This window comes from Taudactylus pleione, unplaced genomic scaffold (genome assembly GCF_031769625.1).
Source record: "Taudactylus pleione unplaced genomic scaffold, aTauple2 ptg000423l, whole genome shotgun sequence".
NCBI classification, from domain to species: domain Eukaryota; kingdom Metazoa; phylum Chordata; class Amphibia; order Anura; family Myobatrachidae; genus Taudactylus; species Taudactylus pleione.
In genome coordinates, this window is record NW_028284825.1 from 3020072 (window position 1) to 3044243 (window position 24172).

Sequence of the window (24172 nt, forward strand, 5' to 3'; positions counted from 1 at the left end):
TCCGAGCTCGTAACATGGTACGCACCACAGAGCTGGAAAAACCCCGGGACCTCAGCATGGCCGTCTCAACAGCCACGCCGTCAAAGACAGCCGCATCAGGTCCGGGTGAAGGCAAGGACCCTGAGACAGAAGGTCCGGTCGTAGCGGCAAACGCAGAGGACTGTCCACGGACAGACCCTGAAGGTCTGAGAACCAGTGCCGTCTGGGCCACGCGGGAGCTATCAACAGGAGCGTCCCTCCTTCCTGTTTGAATTTCCGGATTACCCGTGGAAGAAGGGAGACCGGAGGGAACAGGTATGCGAACCGGAACGTCCACCGGACGGACAGAGCATCCACCAGAGACGCCCCTTCGTCTCTTGTGCGAGACCCGTACACCGGCAACTTGTTGTTGTGCCGGGACGCCATGAGGTCGATTTCTGGAAGACCCCACCTGTCCACCAGTAGTTGAAAAACGTCCGGGTGCAGGGACCATTCCCCCGGATGAACGTCCTGGCGACTTAGAAAGTCCGCCTCCCAATTGAGCACTCCCGGGATGAAGACCGCTGATATGGCCGGAAGATTGCGCTCCGCCCAAACCAGGATCCGAGAGACCTCTACGAGAGCCGCCCGACTGCGAGTTCCTCCTTGCCTGTTTATGTAGGCCACGGTGGTAGCGTTGTCCGACTGGACCTGCACCGGGCGACCCTGGAGAAACCGCTGTGCCTGCTGGAGAGCATTGAAGACCGCACGGAGTTCCAAGATATTTATTGGAAGCTCCGCTTCTGTCGGCGTCCACCTGCCCTGGAACAAGTGTGGACCCGAAACTGCTCCCCAGCCCCGAAGACTGGCGTCCGTTGTCAACAGGACCCAATTTGGAACCCAGAACGGACGTCCCTTGTTGAGGTGGGTCGTCTGTAACCACCACGCAAGGGACAGGCGAACCTCCTGGGTGAGCACAATCGTCTGGGACTTCAAAGACTGAGTCAGCCCGTTCCACTTGGACAGGATCAGGTGCTGCAGAGGTCTGGAGTGAAACTGGGCGTATTCCACCATGTCGAACACCGACACCATGGAGCCCAGTAACCTCATCGCCGAGTGTAAGGACACCCGGCGGCTGTGCAGGCAACTGCGCACCCTTGACTGTAAAGCAGAGATCTTGTCCTCCGTCACGAAGATCCTTTGCTGTCCCGAGTCCAATAAGGCTCCAAGATGCAGAATCCTCCGAGACGGGATTAGAGTGGACTTCTGCCAGTTGATTAGCCAGCCGTGCCGTTGCAGCAGTGCAATGGTCAGGTCCAAGTGGCGTAACAGGAGCTCTGGAGATCCTGCCACCAATAACAGGTTGTCCAAGTACGGCAACATGCGGACTCCCTGCAGCCGCAGAGAAGCCGCCATGACCGCCATCACCTTGGTGAAAACACGTGGTGCTGTTGCCAGGCCAAAAGGTAACGCCCGAAACTGGAAGTGGTCGCTGCGGATTGCAAACCTGAGGAACTGTTGATGGCGCCAAAGAATAGGGACATGCAGGTAAGCGTCCTGTATGTCCAATGACACCAAGTAGTCCCCAGGTTCCAGCGCCAGAATGATGGACCGTAGGGTCTCCATCCGAAACTTCGGGACCCGCAAAGACTTGTTGAGTGCTTTGAGGTTGAGAATCGGACGATATGACCCATTGGGTTTCTGTACCAAAAATAGATTTGAATAGAAACCCTGGCCCCTCTGGGAGAATGGAACAGCCACTATAACTCCAGCCTGGAGCATAGTGTGCAATACCTTCCGCAGCTCCGTAGCCTTGTTCCGGTCTGATGGGAGACCCGTGGTGAAGAAGCGAGCCGGGGGTCTGTGCCGGAAGGAGAGGGCGTATCCGTGGGAAACCACCTCCAGAACCCAAGTGTCTGTCGTAGTGGTCGACCAACACTGGGCGAACTGTAGCAGGCGGCCTCCCACCCTGGGATCCCCCAAAGGGAGGCCCGGACCGTCAGGCCGCAGGCTTGTCATCTGGCTTGGGGGCCGGACGTCTGGTACTCCATGCCTGCTTCCGGGGCTTGACCGATTTCTTAGGGCCAGCCTGTCGAGGAAACGACTGTGGTTTGGGCCTGCCCTGGGCCCTAGATGACCGAAAGGACGATGGCCCCGAACCAGAAGGAGCAGCGGCCGACGGGAGACAAGCAGATTTGGCTGCCGCCAGCGTGGCCACAATCTTATCCAGATCCGGACCGAAGAGAACTTCTCCGGTAAACGGCAACGCTTCCAGACCTTTCTTGGAATCTGCGTCCGCCTTCCAGGATCGCAGCCACAAGGTGCGACGAGCAGCTACCGCTGCTGAAGAAATTCTAGACACCAGAGTACTAATGTCTAGAGCCGCCTCGTTGATGTAGGTGGCCGAATCACGGAGATTGCCAATCAACTCCGCCTGTTCGGCCGGACAGTCGGATTCAAAAGAAGCCTCTAATGAATCCGCCCAGCGCTCCATCGCTCTGGCAACCCAGCAAATGGCCATAGCCGGCCGTGCTGCCCCCCCTGCAAGGGAATAAGCGGACTTCAGGCAGATTTCTACCTTGCGGTCCGTAGCATCCTTAAGGGAGGACATGGATGGCATCGGCAATGTGGCACTACGGACAAGACGGGTCACGTGAGAATCCACCTGTGGAGGGGATTCCCACTTAGCAAAATAATTATCCGCGAACGGATAAGCCACCGCCAGGCGTCTCTGCGGCTGGTATCTTTTGCCAGGTTGTTTCCACGCCTCCTCTAAATGGTCCACCAACTGACCCGAAAGAGGAAAGACTGTGGCATCGCCCTTCACATCTTTGAAAAAGGCATACTTAGATTTAGCCGCTGGGGGAACTTCGTCCTCAATCACCAAGGCTGTGTGGACCGCCCGAATAAGTCCAGGAATATATACTTTGGACTTAGCATCAGCGTCCTTAGTATGGAGAGGTTCCTGATCGTAAGGATCCAGAATCTCCCCATCATCAGACGTCCCTTCGTCATCCTCATAAGGACGCCACCGGCCTTTTATGAGGCCGCATCACAGACTCCCCTTGCAACACATCCGACAAGTGCTGTACAGAACTCGTCAGGGAGTTAACCCACGCTGGCTCCTGAGAACCCGGGAGCGGGGAAATAGGGAGACTGTGGGGTACCACCAATTGTCGTGGGAACCCCTGCATGGGTGACGACACCACAGACTGCTGGGACAAACCCATCGGAGTAAACGCGGGCTGCGGAGCTAACTGGCCCACTAAAGCTGTTAACGCCTGAGCGAAACAAGCCCAGGGCGGCTCCTGTACCGGTGCTGTAACCGTAATAGGCCGCGCCATGGACAAACACTGCCGGCAAAGGCCCTCCGCGCTACCCTCCCCCTCCACTAACGGTACTTTGCACGTGGTACACTGTAGCCGGAGGGGAAAATCACTTTCAGACATGATGGCACCACGTATGTGACCTCTCTCACCAATTAAGTATTAAATAGGCGAGAGACCACCCTGCAGCACCGCACCGCAAGGGCTTTAGCAGAAGAACAGGGACAGTAATAAAGCTGACAGTTTAGAGAAGAAAAGTTACAGGCAGCAGCGCTAGCACAGTCACATACAATGCAGAGAAATAACAATTCCTGCACTAACAGCGCTGATTACTCAACTACACAGACACAGGGCCTGGTAGGACACAGCGCTGCATACACAGACCTGAGCCACAGCGGAGGAGAGGTATGCGGGGGGACCCAGACCACGATGCTTCCGTCCAGCGCTTCCAGCAGCGTTCACCATGCGTTCTGGAGAAGATGGCCGCCGAGGAGCAGAGAGGAGGCTGGCCTGGGGGAGGAGCGCTGCCACAGGACCAGTCGGCAGCATGCAGAGAGGGCTGTGTGCAGCGGGGGAGGCGCCGGCTGTGAGACAGGGAAGGCGCGCTCCCCTGGCATGCATTTAACCCCTGGGACGCCGCAGCGCTACCGCTCTGCTGCGGTCCGCTGTCCCAGGGGGTAGTGGAAAGCGCAGGTTGGTCGCCTGGCTCCACGCTGCAGCCAGTCCCCAGGGAGCCCCCTGCCTGGGGACTTAGGACCATGTGATCAGCGGGGACCCACCGCGGGACCCCGCTGCTTACCTCTGTCCCCCTTGAATCCGGCCATGGTCCGGAGCATCTGGGGTCACCGCTAGCTGTGACCCCAGACGCCCACCAGCATCCCCGGATCAGTACCGGCGTTCTGGTACCGGCGGGGTGTAGGGAAGACAGCATGGACGTCAGGACTGACTGTCCATGCTGTTCATCCAGATGTGCAGCCACAGCTGCATGAAGAAAAAGCTTCAGGGGCTCTTCTAGCCCCCACTCCAACAGGTGCACCCGACTCCGGCCGGGCACCAAACTAAACTGAGGTGCCTTGGCCCGGGGGCGGGGTATAGGAGGGGGACCTAGTGCATCCTGGGAGGCTGAAAGCTTAACTCTTTGGTGCCCTGCGACTGACGTCACACCTATACCCCAAGGTATCCTGTGGATACCCTATGGACCCTGAAGTAGAAAAATATTTAGTTATAAGCATGCTAAATTGTATTGCAAACTGTATGAAGAAACAGCCACAAAATAGATTTAATAAAGAAAAAGAGTAATTTGCCAGTAAAATGGATTTAATGTATTGTAGAACAGACACTGTGTAGAGGATGGTTACAGAGACCGGTCAGAACAGGGTTATGTAGTTCCATTTCCAAGACACTATTCCATAAACAACGCAGCCTTGTCACATATGTTAGAATCAGCTGTAAGAGAACAGAAGAACAGTACGTGTCTGAGAAGCTCCACGTCTGTTCCTCCCCAGCTAAATCGCCTTCAGGAGGATTAGCCGTAACCTCCATGTATGGAGCAGAGAGCATGGCTTTGTTGTGTAAAAAAAAAAAAAAATTGGACATGGGAGCTTCCTAAGAGGAAGCCGTAGTTTAGCATGATACAATTTCAGGCTGTGGCAATTTAACAATATGTCACACAGATTACAGCCAGATGTGAACATGCATCTTCTATCAGACATGGGAAAAGGAAGAGCACAAGAGAAAAAATATCACTTGTATCAGAGTCTGATTGGAGCTAACCTGACTGCACGGAATAGGGCAGGAGGAAGGGCATCTAAATTTAGCATCCCCCCCCCATGATGTCCAGTAAGCAGGAAATAACACATCATGGTTACAATTGAATTATGTAAGACCACAGAAATAGATGCTGCTCTAGCTGGCTGGAGACCAGGATTTGGCAAAGTGACTAGGAATATTTGATTTGTTGTGGCTCCTACACACAGAGCTCTGGACTGAATATTTACAGACTGCGGTATCATCCCACTAATCCCATTATGCCCAATTTTACTCACATATGTGGGAAGATTCAAAACACAAAATGCTTTAGACCATTTATTCTGCTGGCACCACTATTGCCTTCCTTCACACCACCACCGTGTATTACAGCCACTCTGCAGCAATAGGATAAATTAATTGAAACCTAAATTGTCAGCATCTTCGGTAAATCATCATCTGGGAGATGTCCAATCTGAGACAAAGTATGACATCATTCATTGTGTCAGATCTCTACCCCCTGGAAGAGAGACCCTCATATATAGGGGTAAGTGCAGGGCTCCTTGGCAGGGACGCGTAGAAAGTATATGTAGAAAATGGTTCACATACAAAGGGAAAGAAAAACACAAACATTTAGGCGTTTCCTTAAATGAAGTCATATTAAGGTGCATAACCATTAAAATATTTGTGATAAACGTTATATATTGAAGAATTATAGAAGACAGCTGCTGACTATACAATGTACATAACAGCTATTTCTAAGTAACCTTCTCATCTGCTGCATATACCTTCATAACTGCCCTGTAAATGCACTGCTAGCTAGTTCTCCATGCATTTACACCTGTGTGTGACCACAGGGAGGTTAAGTGATTACTTACACCAGTCCTAGTTCAGAAAAGCTCATTAGACTGGTCTTTGCACTGACCTGGGACCTTTGTAAACATTCTAATTAAGCAACCTGTGATCCATCTACTTTGACCCAATGGAAACCAGTTCCCCCATTTCCTTAATCAGGTTCAACCCTCTCAACCTCTGCAATGTCCTTCTTGTAGGCAGCTGTGGAAAGCTGGAGCACGTATGTGAGATGCGGCCTGAAAAGCAACGCACTGCACATCTATTCCGCTATCATACGTCTTAAATCGTACTAGCTGCTGATATTGGGGGTGGGATGTAGTTAGTTATAAGACCGTCTGCCTCTCAATCCCAACGCTGGAATACCGACAAGGGAGTTAAGATAGGCGTTGACATATAGACACCTATCTTAACCCAGACACCAGCATCCATGAGTACGCCAGCCCGAACGAAGGTAAGCCAGGGGGCCCTTAGTGTTAGGGGAGGGATAGGTTTATGTAAGTCAGCAGGGTTAGTGTTCGATTTTGGGGGGTTATGGTAGGCACCCCTAGGGGGGGGGTTAGGCATCACTGGAGGGGGTTAGGAACGAAGGGGGGAAACTTAGGTTTAGGCACTAACAGGGAGGGTTAGGGTGCGGCTACAAGAAGAGAGGGTTAGGGTGAGAAGGGGGGGAGAGTAAGTATACTTACCCGATCCCTATCAGGATACCAACCATCGGGATCTAGGGGTCGGTATTGTGACAGGAAGTATCCAGACGACCGGCATTACAAACCCATTCCTTGGAGGTGGTATGATAGGTTGAAAGTCATAATGTAGACATGATGATAATGTTGACACTGGCCATGTAGACACCGGTGAAATGTTGACATGTTAGAATGTCGACATTTAGTCCCTGGTGGGCCAGTGGTGACTTACCTGCTCACGACGGCTACAGTGGCTCTAGCAGTGTCTCCCGATTCCCGGCAATCATGAGAGTCTAGTTGGATTTGCCTTATTACTAATTGCCGCTTTAAGTCTAGCGGCTGTATCAATTCATCAAATCCATTTTTAAAACGCTATAAGGGTTATATAAAGCAAACCACGCCGCCCCTGCCTTCCCTACTTTAGAAACTGTGCATCTAGTTCTACAAATAAATAGATTTCTTTTCATGTTATGTATTACATATGTCTACATATTAGATGGCCCAAAAAGCATATGGAATGCAAGTGTATAACTAAAACATGAAAAGCATTAAAACAGATTAAAGAAAAACGGGCACAGCCTTTATTATTATAGCAGACATTATCTCATATTGGTATACATGTGGTGTATATAGCTGCTGCAGCGTGAGAGCCAAGATCTTATGTCATATCCCTGTACAGACCACCGCCACATAGGATGAAGTCTGCCTCACTCTAGCTGCAGCTAATCGGTAACAGATGCTTCCAGTCACTTTCTATTGTATTAAGAAGAGTTATACAAATGTAACATTTTGACACTTCTGAGGTTACAGTGTACATCGGTACCAGACAAGCTATTTTTCTTTATTAGTATTTTTTCCATTCAACAATTAATCTTTGGAAAAAACAAAAATTAAATACTTTTCAAAATTAGCACTATTGACCCACAGAGAAGAATTCCTCAAATCTAGACATTTTTTTCAGCAATAAAAAAATAAAAAAAAACTCTCTCTCACTAGCAGATGGGACAGAAAAAGAAAAAAAGAAATATAAGCTTTATTCAAAAGGAATGAAGCACGCCACGTCACTATTCAAAAAAATCATCCTTGGTATCCTAAGGGGCCTCACAGAATGGATGTCTGACAAAGATCACAATTTCTCACCAACAAACAGAAGCCTGTGTTATACTATGAGCCATTAACACGAAAACAAAGTCCTGCTGTCAGAACAACAGACGCAGGGGAACTGCACAGTGGATGAAGCATTTCAGCTTCCACTACATTAACTGGAAGCTACAGATATGCCCAGCAATATTGTTGCCGCTGGCGCAGCGAATAGCACCGCGGATAGCATGAGATGCAAAGAATGCATGGTGTGATCGCAGTGCGCGCTGCAGCGTATGCCGGCACGGGGAATCGTATGGCGCGATGTGTGCACACGTTTGTGGCGCGATTAGCCACAATGTAACTGGGCGCATCTTTATGACACGCTACCGCCACTGAAACATGGGGCTCATAAGGGTTCCATTCAATATAGAGACCATAAATTAGATAGTTAAGACAGGCAATAAGTCGAAAGGGACAAAAGGTCGGCATAGAAAAGGCAGACTTTTTTTTTTTTTGTTATTTTAGAATTAGGGGTTAGGCACTAGAAGGGGCGGTTAGAAATCGGCATTTATAATGACGGTTAGGGTTAGGCACCAGGTGGGTGGGGGAGGGTTAGGCACTAGAAGGTGCGGTTAGGGATCAGCATTTATAATGACGGTTAGGGTTAGGCACCAGGCGGGTGGGGGAGGGTTAGGCACTAGAAGGGGTGGTTAGGGTTCGGCATTTATAATGACGGTTAGGGTTAGGCACCAGGTGGGTGGGGGAGGGTTAGGCACTAGAAGGGGCAGTTAGGGTTAGGCGTTTACCACGACGGTTAGGGTTAGGCACCAGGAGGGTGGGTTAGGGTGAAGATTATGTCTAGAAAAAAAAAATACATGTCAACCATTTTTGTGACTACCTTTTTGTGTCGACCTATTGCCTAACATCTGCTGTCTATCTAATTACTGTCTTTCTATTATACCAAACCTGCTCACAAAGCGCAACTATTTTGGGATTCTTTTACTAGGCAAACACCATTTGGAGATTCAGTACATTCAATAAACGCTAGTTGAAGATTGGGCTTTTGTATTCCGAGTCAAACCTGGGCTGTGGTTCTATAAGGGTGTCCCTCACCCAAACGGTTTATATCCTCATTGGACAACTTATCTCTACACATAAGTTGTGGCTATCAGTAGCTATATTATACCACTTGACATTACACAATTATACTGTGCTACCGTGTGGCTGGTGTCAGTTTACTGTTTATTTATATGGGGTGGGATTTAAGAGAAAGAAAATTATAGTTTATTTCCATAAATGTATATTAGTTGCATGATGCTGCCCCCATACAGGATTGGAATCAACTTTCTAGTCTATCCAAACTAGCTCTCGATTTATAAAAAATAAACAATTGTGCAATTAACTTAAAAGTCTACTTCCCTCCCTCAAGGCCGATGTCCCAACTCACACCTTCACACTTCTCTCCCTAGATCTTTACTGCTTCACCCTGCTTTCCAACTATTGTTTTCGTTCTGTGAACCAAATTACACAGTATGGGTCAGGACCATCTTTATTGCCTGACAATGCACCAAAGAGCCAAGAACGGCAAACTAGTTAATATAAACACTCATAAACCCATAATCCATAATTATATGTGCAAGAGATTGGTAATAAAGTTTCAGTGCGGTAGGTATTTTATCCTATGCCCATCGGACTCTGCAATCAGCTTACAATGACTAGCCAGAGTACAATAGCTAGCAGTGCTATAGGTAACTGGATTACAGAAGAAAAACATTTTAATTTAATAAAAATAATTTAATTTCTCCTCAATTCCTACTGCAGATGTTATGTTTAGTATATTTGAAGAGATTTTTTTTTTTTAAAAGCATAAGACAGGTTCAAACAATACAAAAAAAAAGTGTTGCTTTTAATACAATCATTGAGAAACATATGTTCCAATATTTTAGAGTAGTACAGTAGTAAATTGTCCATTTGTTGTAAACTATATATACACATTATAGATGTTTACATCAAACTTCTACTCACCAGGCCCTTTCAGAGACTGCAAGCATGCCAAAGAATCCGGATTTTCCAGTAGTGGTATTTACCTGATAAAACCAAACAACGCTAACAGCCACATGCAACTATGGTGCGAGAACAGTTTGGACCCCGGGGGCTGGGCAGTCATACAGCGAAGGATAGACGGCTCTGCCAACTTTTTCAGGAACTGGGATACGTACAAGGTTAGTAACGGAAAAGGAAGTCTACTAATTTGCTCCTCACTTATTGGTTGAGCTCCAAAACAGATTCCCTTCTCAGCAACTCTCACCAATCCATTACATAGGTTTAACACTAACATTAGAGATGCCCATGTACAGAGGTATTTTAATAGTTCCCACACCACCTTGTCGTTAGAATTACAGTGGCCCAAGTCAACAGCACCAAGTGGTCAGTGCTCCAGACACTTTGCAAGGTGCAATACCTCGAGAAAAACAGAATTTCAAATCTCTGGTAATCAGTGGTTAGGCAGCTGCTAGGAAGATAGGATTCTCTCACTGGAACCCTACAGTTATGATGAAGGGGATAAAGGTTCTATTAAACAGATTGCTCACTATGGGACCACATTTGAGGTTTAGTTAAACCCCTCTCCTGTGTACTCCTTTGGCAGTACAAACTCAATAGGTTTAAAAAAAATAAAAATTAAAAGCATAATTTGGGCCTCAAATAAAATAGGGTAAAGACCCCTTATTTGCCTGTGGACCAAGTTTCATAAATCATCATATTGTGATACAATAGGTTAAGTTGTCAAGCAAAAAACTGGATTTGCTGACTGGTCAGGCTCATAGGGAGGCTGTTATTAAACCAATACATAGGGCGGGTGACTTATAATATGTCACATACAGCAAAACGGTGGCCTTAGAGATGTGAGATGAAGTTGGGCACTCTACTCCTAACACTGACCATAAAAATATTGCACTGTATTTCCACAGGAAGGTGACAGCAGTCATATACATACATGTACATATATAAGGACATTGCTAATAACAAGCTTTGGCAACACTGCGCTCACTGTACTTTATCTCTCTATACAGAAAGGCTTTGGAAACATTGATTCGGAATACTGGCTGGGTCTAGAGAACATTTATAAGCTAGCAAACCAAGATAACTATAAGCTGTTGATTGAACTGGAAGACTGGAACAATAAGAAGGTCTATGCAGAATACAGCAGCTTCCGATTGGAGCCAGACACAGATCACTACAGGCTGCGCCTGGGGACATATCAAGGGAATGCTGGAGACTCCATGGTCTGGCACAACGGCAAACAGTTCACTACATTGGACAAAGACAGAGATATGTATTCAGGTAAGGCAGAGATATTTACAGCTCCAGGGTGACCCTGGTCTACGGACTGGGACACCGCATTAAATGCATTTAAATAAACAGATCACAAAAAACGTATAGTCCAATGGAAGCTAGGTAGCATGTGAGACACGTGACATAAGACAGGTAAAGACTGGGAGCAGGCTCTGGTTAGTGTGACCTGTTAGTCACTAGTACAGTTCCAAACAGAGCTCAAAATACCACCGATTATCTGCATTAGCTGGCTGTGATAAAACACTGCTGGGTTTGGAGGTCAGATGCCAGTTACAAAAAGGACATGCATTTTACACTTTGATATCCACAGTTCTGTGTTTCTGTGGAATATCATGACATAACTAAAACAATCAATTATAGGATTAGAATAACCAACATTGCCCCTAATGAACACAAGAAAATTGTGAACTAAAACAACCTATCGTTTCATTCCAGGTAACTGTGCTCATTTCCATAAAGGAGGGTGGTGGTATAATGCCTGTGCACACGCCAACCTTAATGGTGTATGGTACCGTGGAGGCATGTACCGCAGCAAGCATCAAGATGGCATCTACTGGGCAGAGTACAGAGGCGGCTCCTATTCCCTCAAAAAAGTCCAGATGTTGATCAGACCGATAGACTGAAGCACACAACAGACAACAAAGCGAGGCAAAAAGATTATTTTAATGTTGCAGATTATGAGGACTTTATTGGTTTCTTGGTATTTTTTTATGAAGTTGTGTTTGGCTTCAGCAAAGATATTGTTATTAACTAGAATGTTAACAAGAGGAACGCTGGACATCCCTCCACTTAAAGGTTACTATGAGATAAGAAAATATATGTATTTGTGCTATATAATTTTATGGGACTTATGTAAGAAATAACAGATTAGACATGGTTTCTAAAATGCCAACAGAAAGCAATTCTGAATGACAGTAATGATGCAATAAGGGAGGGTAGGTGTATAACCACAGTCAGTTTATAAGTACACAACACAGGAAAATCTGGACTGCAATGGATACGAAATTTTAAAAAAAGATGTGCATAAGTGACAATGTATGTAATATATAATTTATCTTGCTTGCTTACATTTATGCATTGTGGTTTAATTTTTAGCATTATTTAAATGGGTTTTTTTGGCAACCCTTCCTTATTCAAACATGCCCTTCACATGTAGCAAATCGGAGGCTCCCAGCCCATTTAAGCCTATTTATAACGTTCTGTAACATGTAAAATAGTACTTAGCCAGTTGTCAACTACATGCGTGTTTTGTTTTTTGTTTCGCAAATTAAGGATCTCGGTCATCTCTGAAAGGATGTATCGCCATAGTGTCAGAAAAGTGGCAAGTGCTTACTGGGGACATTTAGCGAAAGGACACAATTTAATTCTACACACTACCAATTCAAGAAGCCCTGACAGCAGGGATGGGGAACCTCAGGCCCAGGGGCTGTAGAAGGCCCTCGGAATCATTTGGTCTGGCCCTCAGAGCTTTTTTTTGCTAGCCTCATCTGGCTAGCAGGGTGCCGCAGCCAGAATCTATGCAGCAGTGCTTCCTGGAGCATCCTTAGGACGCTTCAGACGGTCACACCGCTGCTCTTATAGCTCCCAGGCATTTCTGTAATTACTGGCTGTAATTGTGGCCCTGCGCCCGTGTGATGTCACATGGAGGGGCTGTGGCCTGCATTGGGCCCGCAAATAATGTTATATATATTAAAATGGCCCTCGGCAGAAAAAATGTTCCCCACCCCTGCCTTACAGGAATGATTTGTGCACATGGAGAGTAGTCTATAGCAACCAGATATTTTCTTTAATTATCTGATCTATACTAGAAAATGCTATGTTAGCAGCATACTTGCCAACTTTAAAAAAAAAAAAACATTTCAAGAAAAATATGAGTAACAACTATGCACCCAGTTCTGAAGAGAGTGAGCATTGCTCCGACTGAGAGGCATACCCTAAAATTGACTTACATCCAACTGTAAAGAAGCACCAAAGGAAACAGACAGAAGTAAAATATTTTCATCACACTTCCTTGGGCACATGGCAACTAATGGAGCCATCAGTGTGTTTAAGAATGGCGACCATTTTCTTGTAGCACACATCATCCTTATTCTTCTCCAGCGTTTCCTCCATGGTGGTCACAGAGTGATGACACTGGAACAGGTTGTCCATCCTCAGGGAGATAACTAGACTTCCCAGGGAGCTCACCACTATTAATCGCGAGTCTCCATGACATTCATGGAGAGTCTGTAAATGCGGTTTGAAGTAGTGCACCCTATTGAGCTCTACTCTTCATAAGAAACCGCTAAACCCACTATACATGGAACTTGGACTTAGTCTAACCAGCTCGCACATCTGTTAAAGGACAATGTAAGTGTCACTAGATGCTGAAGCCTATCCTAATATAGGGGCTGGTAATTACAGGAAATGTAGACAACTATTATCATTATCATCATCCTTTATTTATATGGCGCCACAAGGGTTCCGCAGCGCCTCACAAAGTACATTAACAAATGAGCAAACTCATAAAACAGCCAGTTACAGTACAAGACAATACAGAATAAGAATATAGTTTATAAACATTGCTGCAGCGATCATAACACTCAAAAAAGCAGCAGGGCGTCAGCTACCAAGTGTTAAGTGCCCCTGTGGAGAGTTTTGAGTAGATGATCATATGAGTGAGGGAAGGAAAAGCACAGCCGGTTAGGATGAGAGCTGGAAGGCTTTGAAGTAGTGCGTCTTGAGAGCTCGTTTGAAGATTTGTAGAGAGGTGGAGAGTCTGATAGGGAGAGGGAGAGAGTTCCAGAGGAAGGGAGCAGCACGGGCGAGATGGAGGCAGGAGTGGAAGGAAGTGATCAATAGGCAAGAGAGGTGGGATGCATTTGTAGGAAAGGGAGGGAGATTAGTGTGATGTAAATGAAGGTGTGGTGTAGTGATAGGGAGAGGAGAGTGGGTGCTGAGCTTAGTGGTTGGGTAGTAGGACCATTGTGGGGGAGAAAAGAATGAAAGAGGAGTACAGGAGAGGAGGAGCGGGGAAGCAGAGGGAAGGCATACAGACAGAGGAAGGGAGAGAAGGGGAGGAAGAAGTGGAGTAGACGAGGGGACAGAATAAAGTAGCTCTAAACAGTGCCCTGTAGTTATAAGCGTCAGGGGTAGGGCACTGATACTTGCATGGCCCCAACCTCAGACACTAGGTGAGTTTGCTTATATACAACAATAAGCTGAATCAAAGCCTGTTAAGCATGTTGCCATCATTGCCATGTCCTTATACGCAAATCCTTATACCTTTACACTACATTGGCAAAGCTGGCTGCACATGGGACCATACCACTGCATGACGCGAGTGATGGATGACATTATGTTCAATCTGGCTGCAGAATGACATCATGCTGACTAGCAACAATAAGCCGTGTGAGGGTCTGGCAGACAGCATACAGAGTATGAATTGGTGCCTGTGTGATTACCCATGTTCTGTTTCATTGCCCTTAGACTAATCACCAACGCCCTGGACTTGTTGCATTACCTCTGACAGATGGTGGCGAAGAGGGTAAAGTCCCTCCAGTGTCAGCAGACATTAAAATTGCTTGTCACATAACAGAAACAAATGTAGAATGACAGCCCACACAGCGTCACTTGTGATAGAAAGCTTTCCTGAGCAGAAGCCAGACTGGTCTGTTTTACTTTTCTGTTCTTTGTAATGTCAATGTTATACAGGTACTGTATATTACAGGGTGCATAATGTTAAAGTAGGCATTATATATGATATACTGGATAATACTAGGATTACTACATTAGCACGTGTTTGCTGCAAGCAGGTATATTCACAGCAGATCAGAAATAAGGGCTGGCATCTGCAGTGCAGAAGGGTAAAGGCCTATACTGCTGGAAGTCAAATATCGGAAGTTACAAATCATCCAGAAGAAGGAAGATGTTCCGTGTATCCTCTACTACTACAGCTGCCATCTGGAGAACGCATGAACGTGTCAGCTGTAACAGCCATGGATTGGGATAGACTCAGGAAATTGTGGGAATCCTGCTTTTACCATTCTGTGTTACATCACCCTGCTAAGTACACACATAAGCAATAATACAGAAGAGGGACGTGAGTACCAAACATAAGCCATTAGCAACATGGTGCACACACTATTGGCACAACACACTATTGGTACAGGACGTAGTCGGCATCCCGGCATGCGGGATGCCAACGGTCCAAATACTGGCCCCAAAATCCTGACAGGTCGGGATCCCGGCACTAGTATTCCGACCACCTGCATCCCGAAGGTAAGTATTGGTGTGTTAGGGGGAGGCTAGCGTCAGCTAGCGAAGTTAGGGTTAGGCATTAGGGGGAGGGTTAGGCACCGGGGAGGGAGTGTTAGGGTTAGGGTAGGGGGAGTTTATGTTTAGGCACTGGGGATGGGGTCTATGGGTGTCGGGATTCTGGGTGTCAGGATGCCATTGTCGGAATTCTGAACAGCGGCATCCCGACAGCCGGGATTTCATACCCAACCCATTGGTACAGCAGAATAACTTAAAAACTTTAATACTCTCTCTTTATAACACTTTACACACTATCACTGCATAAAACCACACATTTGAGGTACAGGCTCTCTTATCCAAACTGCTTTAGATAGGGCTTTCCAGATAAGGGAAATATATCTACAGGATTATCTTTGTAAATACCATCTTACTGCCCACCGTGCTTTGTTTTATTAAATACATTTTCTAGCTGAGCGTACCTTGCAGTGATTGCAGTGTTATCATGCAATAATATCATACGGAAGGAGCATACAGTCCTGTCTATAGCCAGGATAAATCTCAGCACCAGTAGCCCATTGTCAATGAGCTTGGCGAAATTCTACTCGCGCTGTGATTTTGTAATTAGCTGCCAAGTGACAGCGAGCTAAATAATTTTAAGCAGTTTTCTGTATTAAAAAAAAATAAATCAATAAAAAGTTGTTTAAGAAACATGCGGTATCAACTAATTAACACTATGTACGACAGAATGAAACAATTGTGTAGTATGCAGCGGTTTGCAACAGCCTTAGGACTCATTCACACAACTTTTTTTTTTTTTCCCCTCCACATCTGGAACAAAAGCACACACTAAGGGGTATATTTACTAAAGTGAGAGTTTTTAGAAGTGGAGATGTTGCCAATAGCAACCAGATTCTTCTTAACATTTAACTAGCACCTTCTAGAAGATAATAGCTAGAATCTGATTGGTTGCCATAGGCAACATCCCGACTTCTAAAAACTCTCACTTTAGTAAATTTACTCATAAGGGAGCAGCAGTGATCATGTAATAGAAGTAGAAAAAAAAAATCAGACACCTTCTGTGTGCTATACTTTCAGACCTGTTAAGTGTAGGACAGGATATGAAAATGGCACAGGTTGACAATCGCCCCCTTCATTCAAAAATTTAAAAAATGTTTTGAAGCATTAGTGAAGCTCTCACAAATCTACTGCATTTGCAGGTTTTATAAAACGGGATCCGGTTGACAGGTTCTGAATGTTGACATGGACTTTGGGTCGTCAACCAATATGCCAAAAATGCCGACATGTTAAAATTGAGCACAAGACGTAATTTTCAGTAGGTGAATTTTGAAAAGTGGTTTTGTTTTGTTCTAGGTTTTAATAAGCTCTTAAGTCATTTTAAAAAAGTAATGGTTTTACATTCTTCAGAAGCACAAGATGTTTGTATATACAGGTTGAGCTTCCCATATCCAAATATTCCGAAATACGGATTTTTTTTTTGGCTTGACTGGGATAATGAAACCTTTGATTTTTGATGGTTCACTGTACACAAACTTTGTCTAAGGCACAAAATTATTAAAAATATTGTATAAAATAACCTTCAGGCTCTGTGTATAAGGTGTATATGAAAAATAAATTTTATGTATGTACACAAACTTTGTTTGAGCCACAAAATTATTGACAATATTGTATAATATTACCTGCAGGCTGTGTGTATAAGGTGTATATAACACAAATGCATTCTGTGTGTATATCTGGGTCCCATTCCCAAGATATTTCATTACGGGATGCAATTATTCCAAAATACGGAATAATCCGCTATCCAAAATACCCCTGGTCCCAAGCATTTTGGATATCGGAGACTCAACCTGTAGTTCAGTCTGGACAACAATTGCTTCTAATAATCATGAATGCCTCCATGTTCACAATGGAAACATTTAACCTAAACATAAGCAAAAAAACTTTGTCGACACCTGAATGTCGACATAGTTTTTTTGCTTATGTTTAGGTTAGAATAAACAGAAAACTGTATGGGCACGATTCTATTCAACGCGATGTAAATAGCGCCGGGAGTGAGCTCCCGGAGCTATTCAATACACCGTGCTGCCAAGTCCGACTAATGATTTCTTCTCTCATCCCTCCGGGGATGAGAGAAGAAATCCGACAAAAGTCCCGGCGCGAGGCTGTTTTCTGCCCTTCGCGCCTGGAAAACAGCCTCGCGCCGGGAAGTTAGGTCGGGGAATGCCCGTTATCGCGCCTAAACACCCTGTTTAAGGCGCGAGAACGAGCCTTCCCCGACCTAACATCGCGATGAATTGTATAGCTCCGGGAGCTATCTCCCGGCGCTATTTACATCGCGTTGAATAGAATCGTGCCCTATGTCAACATTCTCAAAGTCGACTTTCATACCACACTTCATAAGCTTATTCAACAAAAAAGGAGCAAAGTGCCAGGTCTACCATATTCATGAAAGAAATGGCTAAACGCCTGCCCCTGATTATTAGAAACAATTGGCGTCCAGACTGAACTATATACAAACATCGTGTGCTTCTGAGGAATGTAAAACCATGACTTTTTTTTTTTAAATGACTTAAGAGCTTATTAAAACCTAGAACAAAACAAAACCACTTTTCAAAGTTTACCTACTGAAAATTACATCTTGTGCTCAATTAGATCCAAACACGTTCTAAATATTAGAGAGCGCAGATCTAGCACACGGAATCAATCGATCAGAATTACGAGTACATCCTCGGGACGGACTTGTGTAAGGCTGAAGATATGATCTAAATGTGCCCATTGCTCAAACCCTTCTGTTTATCAGTGACAGAGTGAATAGAGCGCCTCTTATTTATAGCGAGATCTGGTTCTATTTTATTTTTCATTATTTGCAGACAGAGCAATAGCTCACATATGATTTGTGCTAGATAGATTCCAGGCTACTCACGTGCCAGAAGAGGAATAACACCACTAAGGGGAAATATAACAAAAGGGAGACCAATATACACACACTGTACATTATATATATATATATATATATATATATATATATATATATATATATACATACACACACACATATATACATACACATATATATATATATATACATACATACACACACACACACACACACACATATATTTATACACACTTTTGACTTGCATAATCCATGTTGAATCAAGAATAAGGTTACTGTGTACATTTTGTGCTGGCAGTGGTACCATCAAAAAATGTTGGGGGTTATATGGAGCACACTACACCACAAGATGCCAGGAGGACAACACACTGATTAAAACTGGCAATGTGTAGGTCAGAGAGTTAGGAAAAAGGCTGAAACTGTAACGAACATCGGATTGCTATAATTTATATCGCAGGCAGCGTGATTCCGATTCAAAGTGCAATTTATTTCCATCAGGAACTAAGCTACAAATCTGTTCTATAAATCATTAGCTCTGTACGATTACACAGTAATTAATTAATTCCTTACACAACAGCTGGGAAAATATCAGAACTCATTAAAATGATCCCATGTGCTTAAATGTTTTCACGGGATGAGATATCAGGCATTGGTCGGAGGGATAATGTAGGAAAATTGAACAAACAGCCAGAATGCAGCTGGATCTTGCAAATAAAACACTGTCCAATATTCTAAATTTGTATTAAAGCCAATTCGGCAGTCAGGAGTGTAAGCCGAAGCACTTATTGTGACTAGTAATAATCATGAAGGAGGAAACCCGTAACACAGGGAAAGGATGTTGCCCAAGGCAAACTTAACTTTCCAAAAAGAGTAGCCGAGCTCAGGGACATGCTCAGACTCTCTAGTGAAAGGTGCTGGAGCTTTCATCTGCAATGGGCTAAATAAAACCACACAATACAAGTGTGTAATGACATTGCAAGGGCCCGAGAAAAGAAATTGTAAAGAGTGAATCATCAGGAAACAGGCTTCTCCTCTGACCTCTCTTTCCAAGAAATATTATATCATAAGCAGAAGCCAGGACAGTCCTAGGAGACTGCACTCAGGGAAACACAACTTGGTTGGGTGGGGGGAGTGAGGTGAAATCCGTCTTGCCACAGCTCTAGTTGCCAAGAACTCTGTAAAACGGAGTCATGTGTATTACTGGGTAACAGACTCTTGCATTACTGCAAGAAAAAAAAGGGAAGCCACGGAGAAGTGACAACCGCAGTATGGATAATTATTATTATTACCAGTTATTTATATAGCACACACATATTTCGCAGCGCTTTACAGAGAGTATTGTCCATTCACATCAGTCCCTGCCCCAGTGGAGCTTACAATCTATGTTCCCTATCACATGCGCACTAGGGTTAATTTGTGTTGGGAGCCAATAAACCTACCAGTATATTTTTGGAGTGTGGGAGGAAACCGGAGCACCCAGAGGAAACCCACGCAAGTACAGGGAGAATATACAAACTCCACACAGGTAGGGCCATGGTGGGAAATTAACCCATGACCTCAGCGTTGTGAGGCTGTAATGCTAACCATTACACAGTCTGTGCTGCCCATAATAATCCTTACTGCTGCTGGAGACTTTGGCGTCCATTGGTTATCCTGCTGATGGGGCACAACAGATCCCCGAATGCAATTCCAGCCATGGAAGATGTACCGACAGGCTATACTGGGCCTTGTAATTCACGAATATGAAAAGCCATGGGATACTACCTCTATGCTATAGTAAAGATACAAGCAAACATGCTGCGCAGGGTGATTCTCACAAAAATACACTACTGACCTAGCAGTCCAATGAGTGGGACATAGCAGTCCAATGAGTGGGCCATAGCAGTCCAATGAATGGGCCATAGCAGTCCAATGAGTGGGCCATAGCAGTCCAATGAGTGGGCCATAGCAGTCCAATGAGTGGGCCATAGCAGTCCAATGAGTGGGCCATAGCAGTCCAATGAGTGGGCCATAGCAGTCCAATGAGTGGGACATAGCAGTCCAATGAGTGGGACATAGCAGTCCAATGAGTGGGACATAGCAGTCCAATGAGTGGGACATAGCAGTCCAATGAGTGGGACATAGCAGTCCAATGAGTGGGACATAGCAGTCCAATGAGTGGGACATAGCAGTCCAATGAGTGGGACATAGCAGTCCAATGAGTGGGACATAGCAGTCCAATGAGTGGGACATAGCAATCCAATGAGTATATACACATCTAGCCTAATCCATAGTTGTGGTGTATCAAAAGACACAGTGGAGCTCAGAACCTCAGCTGCTATTAAACAGACAAATTAGGAGCTGTGATCTGTTAGGAGATGACGGGGGTAAGACCTAAAAGAGGCTATAAAACAAAAGCTAGGGTGGGGTTGGTCATTACGTGCAGCAGATTAGACAACCACTCGCTAGTACATACCACATAGGCAGGGCAAGTATACATGTTACATATTGCGTACAAGTTTCATCTTACATAGAACTATGGCAGCAGTGGTAGAACTACCACGGCCATGACTGGGTCCAGTGATGGAAGGGACCAGACTTGGTTTTTAAAGCTGGAACACTTACTCTTCTTCCCACAAACTGAGCACCAGAGCAGAGAACTGTAAAATGAACCCTCAGCCATGACCACCGACAAAGATATAACTGGTGACCCAGAATGCACTGTGCACTGCCCATCATTCTGGAGCACCAAGTTTGTACTTACTCTGAGAGGAACTGTAAGGTTTTTCCCTCCCGCGTTGAGCAGTGGTAAGTTGAATCTACCCCTTAGAATGTAAGTACTGTGAAGGGGACTGACATACATACAGATGTGTCCTCATACGGAATCGATTCCCGGCAGCAGCAGCCCGGCACTGGAACAGATCCCGGCAGCTGCAGGCCGACAGCGCTGGAAATCCCGATCGTCCCTAGGTAAGTATTAACTAACCTAACCTACCAACCTAACCCTCCCTTAGGGGTGCCTAACCCTAACCTCCCCAAGTGCCTAATCCTAATCCCCCCCTTCCCTGCTGCATAAACCTAAATCCCCCGGGGGGTGCCTAACCCTAAGTCCCCCCCTAAACCTAACCGTCCCCGCTCGCGGCACCAGGCACCCCTTCGATCGGGTTGCCGGGCGCCGGTCTCCTGGCGTCGGGGAAATGAGCGGCGTCTACATCTAGACGCCGGGCATTTCACCCTCGCCAGGATATGACAGTCGGGAAGCCGGCTGTCGGTATAAGGTCAGCCGGCTTCCCGATTGCATCCCCCTCATACACCTAACCTCAATACGCCATACAGCTTGAGACGCCTGACATGACTGAACCACTCTGATAGGTGCAACGTATAGTCTTTCATTTAGATTTTGAATCTTATTCGCATCGCAGACGCACCGAAACACCAAAGTGTACAAGAGCTGCAGGATTGTGACTTAACAAAACAGGAATTCGTGTTAGAGGGCCTCATTCAGCTTGGATTCTGCAGAATAGTGCATTGCGTGCGATCGCACAGTGCAAACAAGCCAGCGAACACGTAGAAATTATTGTCAGCTAGCAAACATTTGGGGGAGGTGACGGGGGGGACGATCTTAAATGCGCAGGTGTGTCTTACCATTTGGATGCAGTTTAATGGGTGTTTAGTAGTTCTATACCCGCGGACCTTCATCCTAATGAAAACCCAGGTAAGTGGATTTATTTCTTACACTAAGTACCTATGTGTTGTGATAACCTGGCACTGTTTTAAAATGATGAATGATTTTCAGTGCAGAACAGAAAGGTGGAGTGTCAGTAAATAGTCTGCATTGCTGGAATGGGTATGGCCGGCGGTTCAATTCCCGTCAGCGCTGGAAATCCCGCGACGCAGCGGAAGCCCGACAGCGCTGGAAATCCCGATCGTGGATAGGTAAGTATCCACTACCCTAACCCTCCTTAGGGGTGCCTAAGCCTAACTTCCCCCCCAAGTGCCTAACCCTAATCCCCCCTCTAAGTACCTAACCCTAACCACCCCCTTCCTCGTTACCTAAACCTAAGTCCCCCGGGGGGGGGGGGGGTGCCTAACCTTAAGTCCCCCCCCCCGGGAGTGCCTAACCCTAACCCTCCCTCCCCCTAGCCTAACCCTAACTCTCCCGGGGGGGGGGTGCCTAACCCTAAGTCCCGCCCCGGGAGCCCTAAACCTAACCCTCCCCCCCCCCACGGCTGTCCGCTCGCGGCGCCCGGCATCACTATGATCGTGATGCCGGGCGCCGGTCTCCCGGCGTCGGGGAAATGCGGGCGTCTACATCTAGACGCCCGGCATTTCACCCTTGCCGGGATAAGACAGTCGGGAAGCCGGCTGCCGGTATATAGGCAGTCGGCTTCCCGATTGCTTCCCGCATTGCTTGCTCAGTATTTACAGACATAAAGCAAAACCGAATTAATGAGCTTACAATGACTTGTGGAGAAAGCCAGCTCACCTATATTTGGAGTTTAAGTAGACAGTGCAAACAACTTTCATGTCTTGGGAATATGCGTTCCAGAATGTAGTGTAAAAAGTGTCAGCTGTGTCCTTAAGGGGTCACACATATGTTTTGCTTTAGTACAGGTATATGTTAAATGATCAACATTTATTTATGTAGCACCAAAATTATACACAACACAATCAGTCACATCAATTTACTGCAAATTATCTACACACAAAAGATGAACCTACTAGTATGTTTAGGACTATGCGAGGACACCCAAATTCTGCACACAGTTCATACGACAGCTGTTAAGGGCTCCATTTCCATATAAGCCCTTGTGCTTAGACCTTAGTTAATACTCAATGTTCCCCTATACAGTTATATGTTCGTGCGAGGCAGCCTTTAGACAAATATAAGTAGAAAGATAATTTGCAGCTTACCCAAGTAAGGAATACACGGAGTCATCTTCAAGCTATTGATGTATTCTCTAAGCCGTATGTAATTATCTTCTTTACTAACTACATACTCCAGTTTCTCAAAGGTTGTCTTGTCTTTCCGACTCAAAAGCTGAAGGATAAAAGAGAAAACCAGGACGTTTAATTAGACCGTGTAGTCAGTGAGTAGGTTTGACGAAAAAGTAGGCAAAACACAATATAATCTTTTCAGTCCTAGATGGACAGTAATCGAAAGAGTTTGTGCTAGCGGTATGCAGTCGGGAAGCCGGTGGACCTAATCCCGACAGCCGGCTCCCCGATTGTCGATATGCCGACGCCTGTCATTAGACATACGCCGGGAGCCCGACGCCCAGCATCCCGATCGAAGGGAAGCCAGGCACGGATTTCCGCAGGGGTGGGGGGGGGAGTTGGAGAGGGTTAGGGTTCCCGAGGGGAATTAGGGTTAGGCACCCCCCCCGGGAGGTTAGGTTTAGGCAGCGGAGAAGGGGGGGGTTAGATTTAGGCACTTAGAGGGAAGAGTAGGGTTAGGTACTGGGGGGAAGGTTAGGGTTAGGCACCTCTAAGGGAGGGTTAGGGGGTAGAATTAGGTTAGCTAATACTTACCTGAGGACGATCAGGATTTCCACTGCTGCCGGGATGCTGGTGTCGAGATTCCAACCGTCGGACATGCGTCCAGCGGTAAATCATACCAATTCCGTGCTAGCTATAGTATCATACTTTCCCTCTATGCTGGCCATTAGCGACTCAGGGTCATCACAGCTACAATATCTGCTTCCCGAAGTTCACATTGACTGGCAGGAAGGGATTATGGCAGCGGTGGGCAAAAAACGGCCCTCCAGCTGCTGTGGAACTACTCAATCCCAGCATGCTCTGCCACAGTTTTGCTTTCATCAGGAGAGCCACTTATTGCCCACTCCTGGATTACGGGAATGAAAAGTCAAATTATTGCAAATACATGTATATTCTTTATGCAAACTTACTAGAGCCATCAAAGACACTGCATAAAGTCCTATAACAACAAGACACACTTTATCCACTCATTCATTATTCTTGAAATGACACAAACATAAATGAAAATAAAAATAAGGTTAGGGTGTCTTTAAGAATAACAT

The 24172-nt window shown here is 45.9% G+C and overlaps 2 protein-coding genes across 13 annotated transcripts in view; one reads left to right on the plus strand and one right to left on the minus strand.

The window, feature by feature from the left end:
* Positions 1–12240, plus strand: part of ANGPTL1 (angiopoietin like 1) — a 29426-nt gene extending 17186 nt beyond the window's left edge. For all 4 annotated transcript variants that reach the window (XM_088447227.1, XM_088447226.1, XM_088447228.1 and 1 more), the window contains exons 3-5: positions 9677–9870; positions 10720–10990; positions 11438–12240. In XM_088447227.1, coding sequence (XP_088303353.1) covers positions 9677–9870; positions 10720–10990; positions 11438–11625 — 653 coding nt within the window. In that variant the 3' untranslated portion in view covers positions 11626–12240. The remainder of the gene's footprint in view (positions 1–9676; positions 9871–10719; positions 10991–11437) is intronic.
* RALGPS2 (Ral GEF with PH domain and SH3 binding motif 2) overlaps positions 1–24172 on the minus strand; it is a 218894-nt gene that overhangs the window by 94036 nt on the left and 100686 nt on the right. For all 9 annotated transcript variants that reach the window (XM_088447236.1, XM_088447231.1, XM_088447233.1 and 6 more), the window contains one exon: positions 23046–23172. In XM_088447236.1, coding sequence (XP_088303362.1) covers positions 23046–23172 — 127 coding nt within the window. The remainder of the gene's footprint in view (positions 1–23045; positions 23173–24172) is intronic.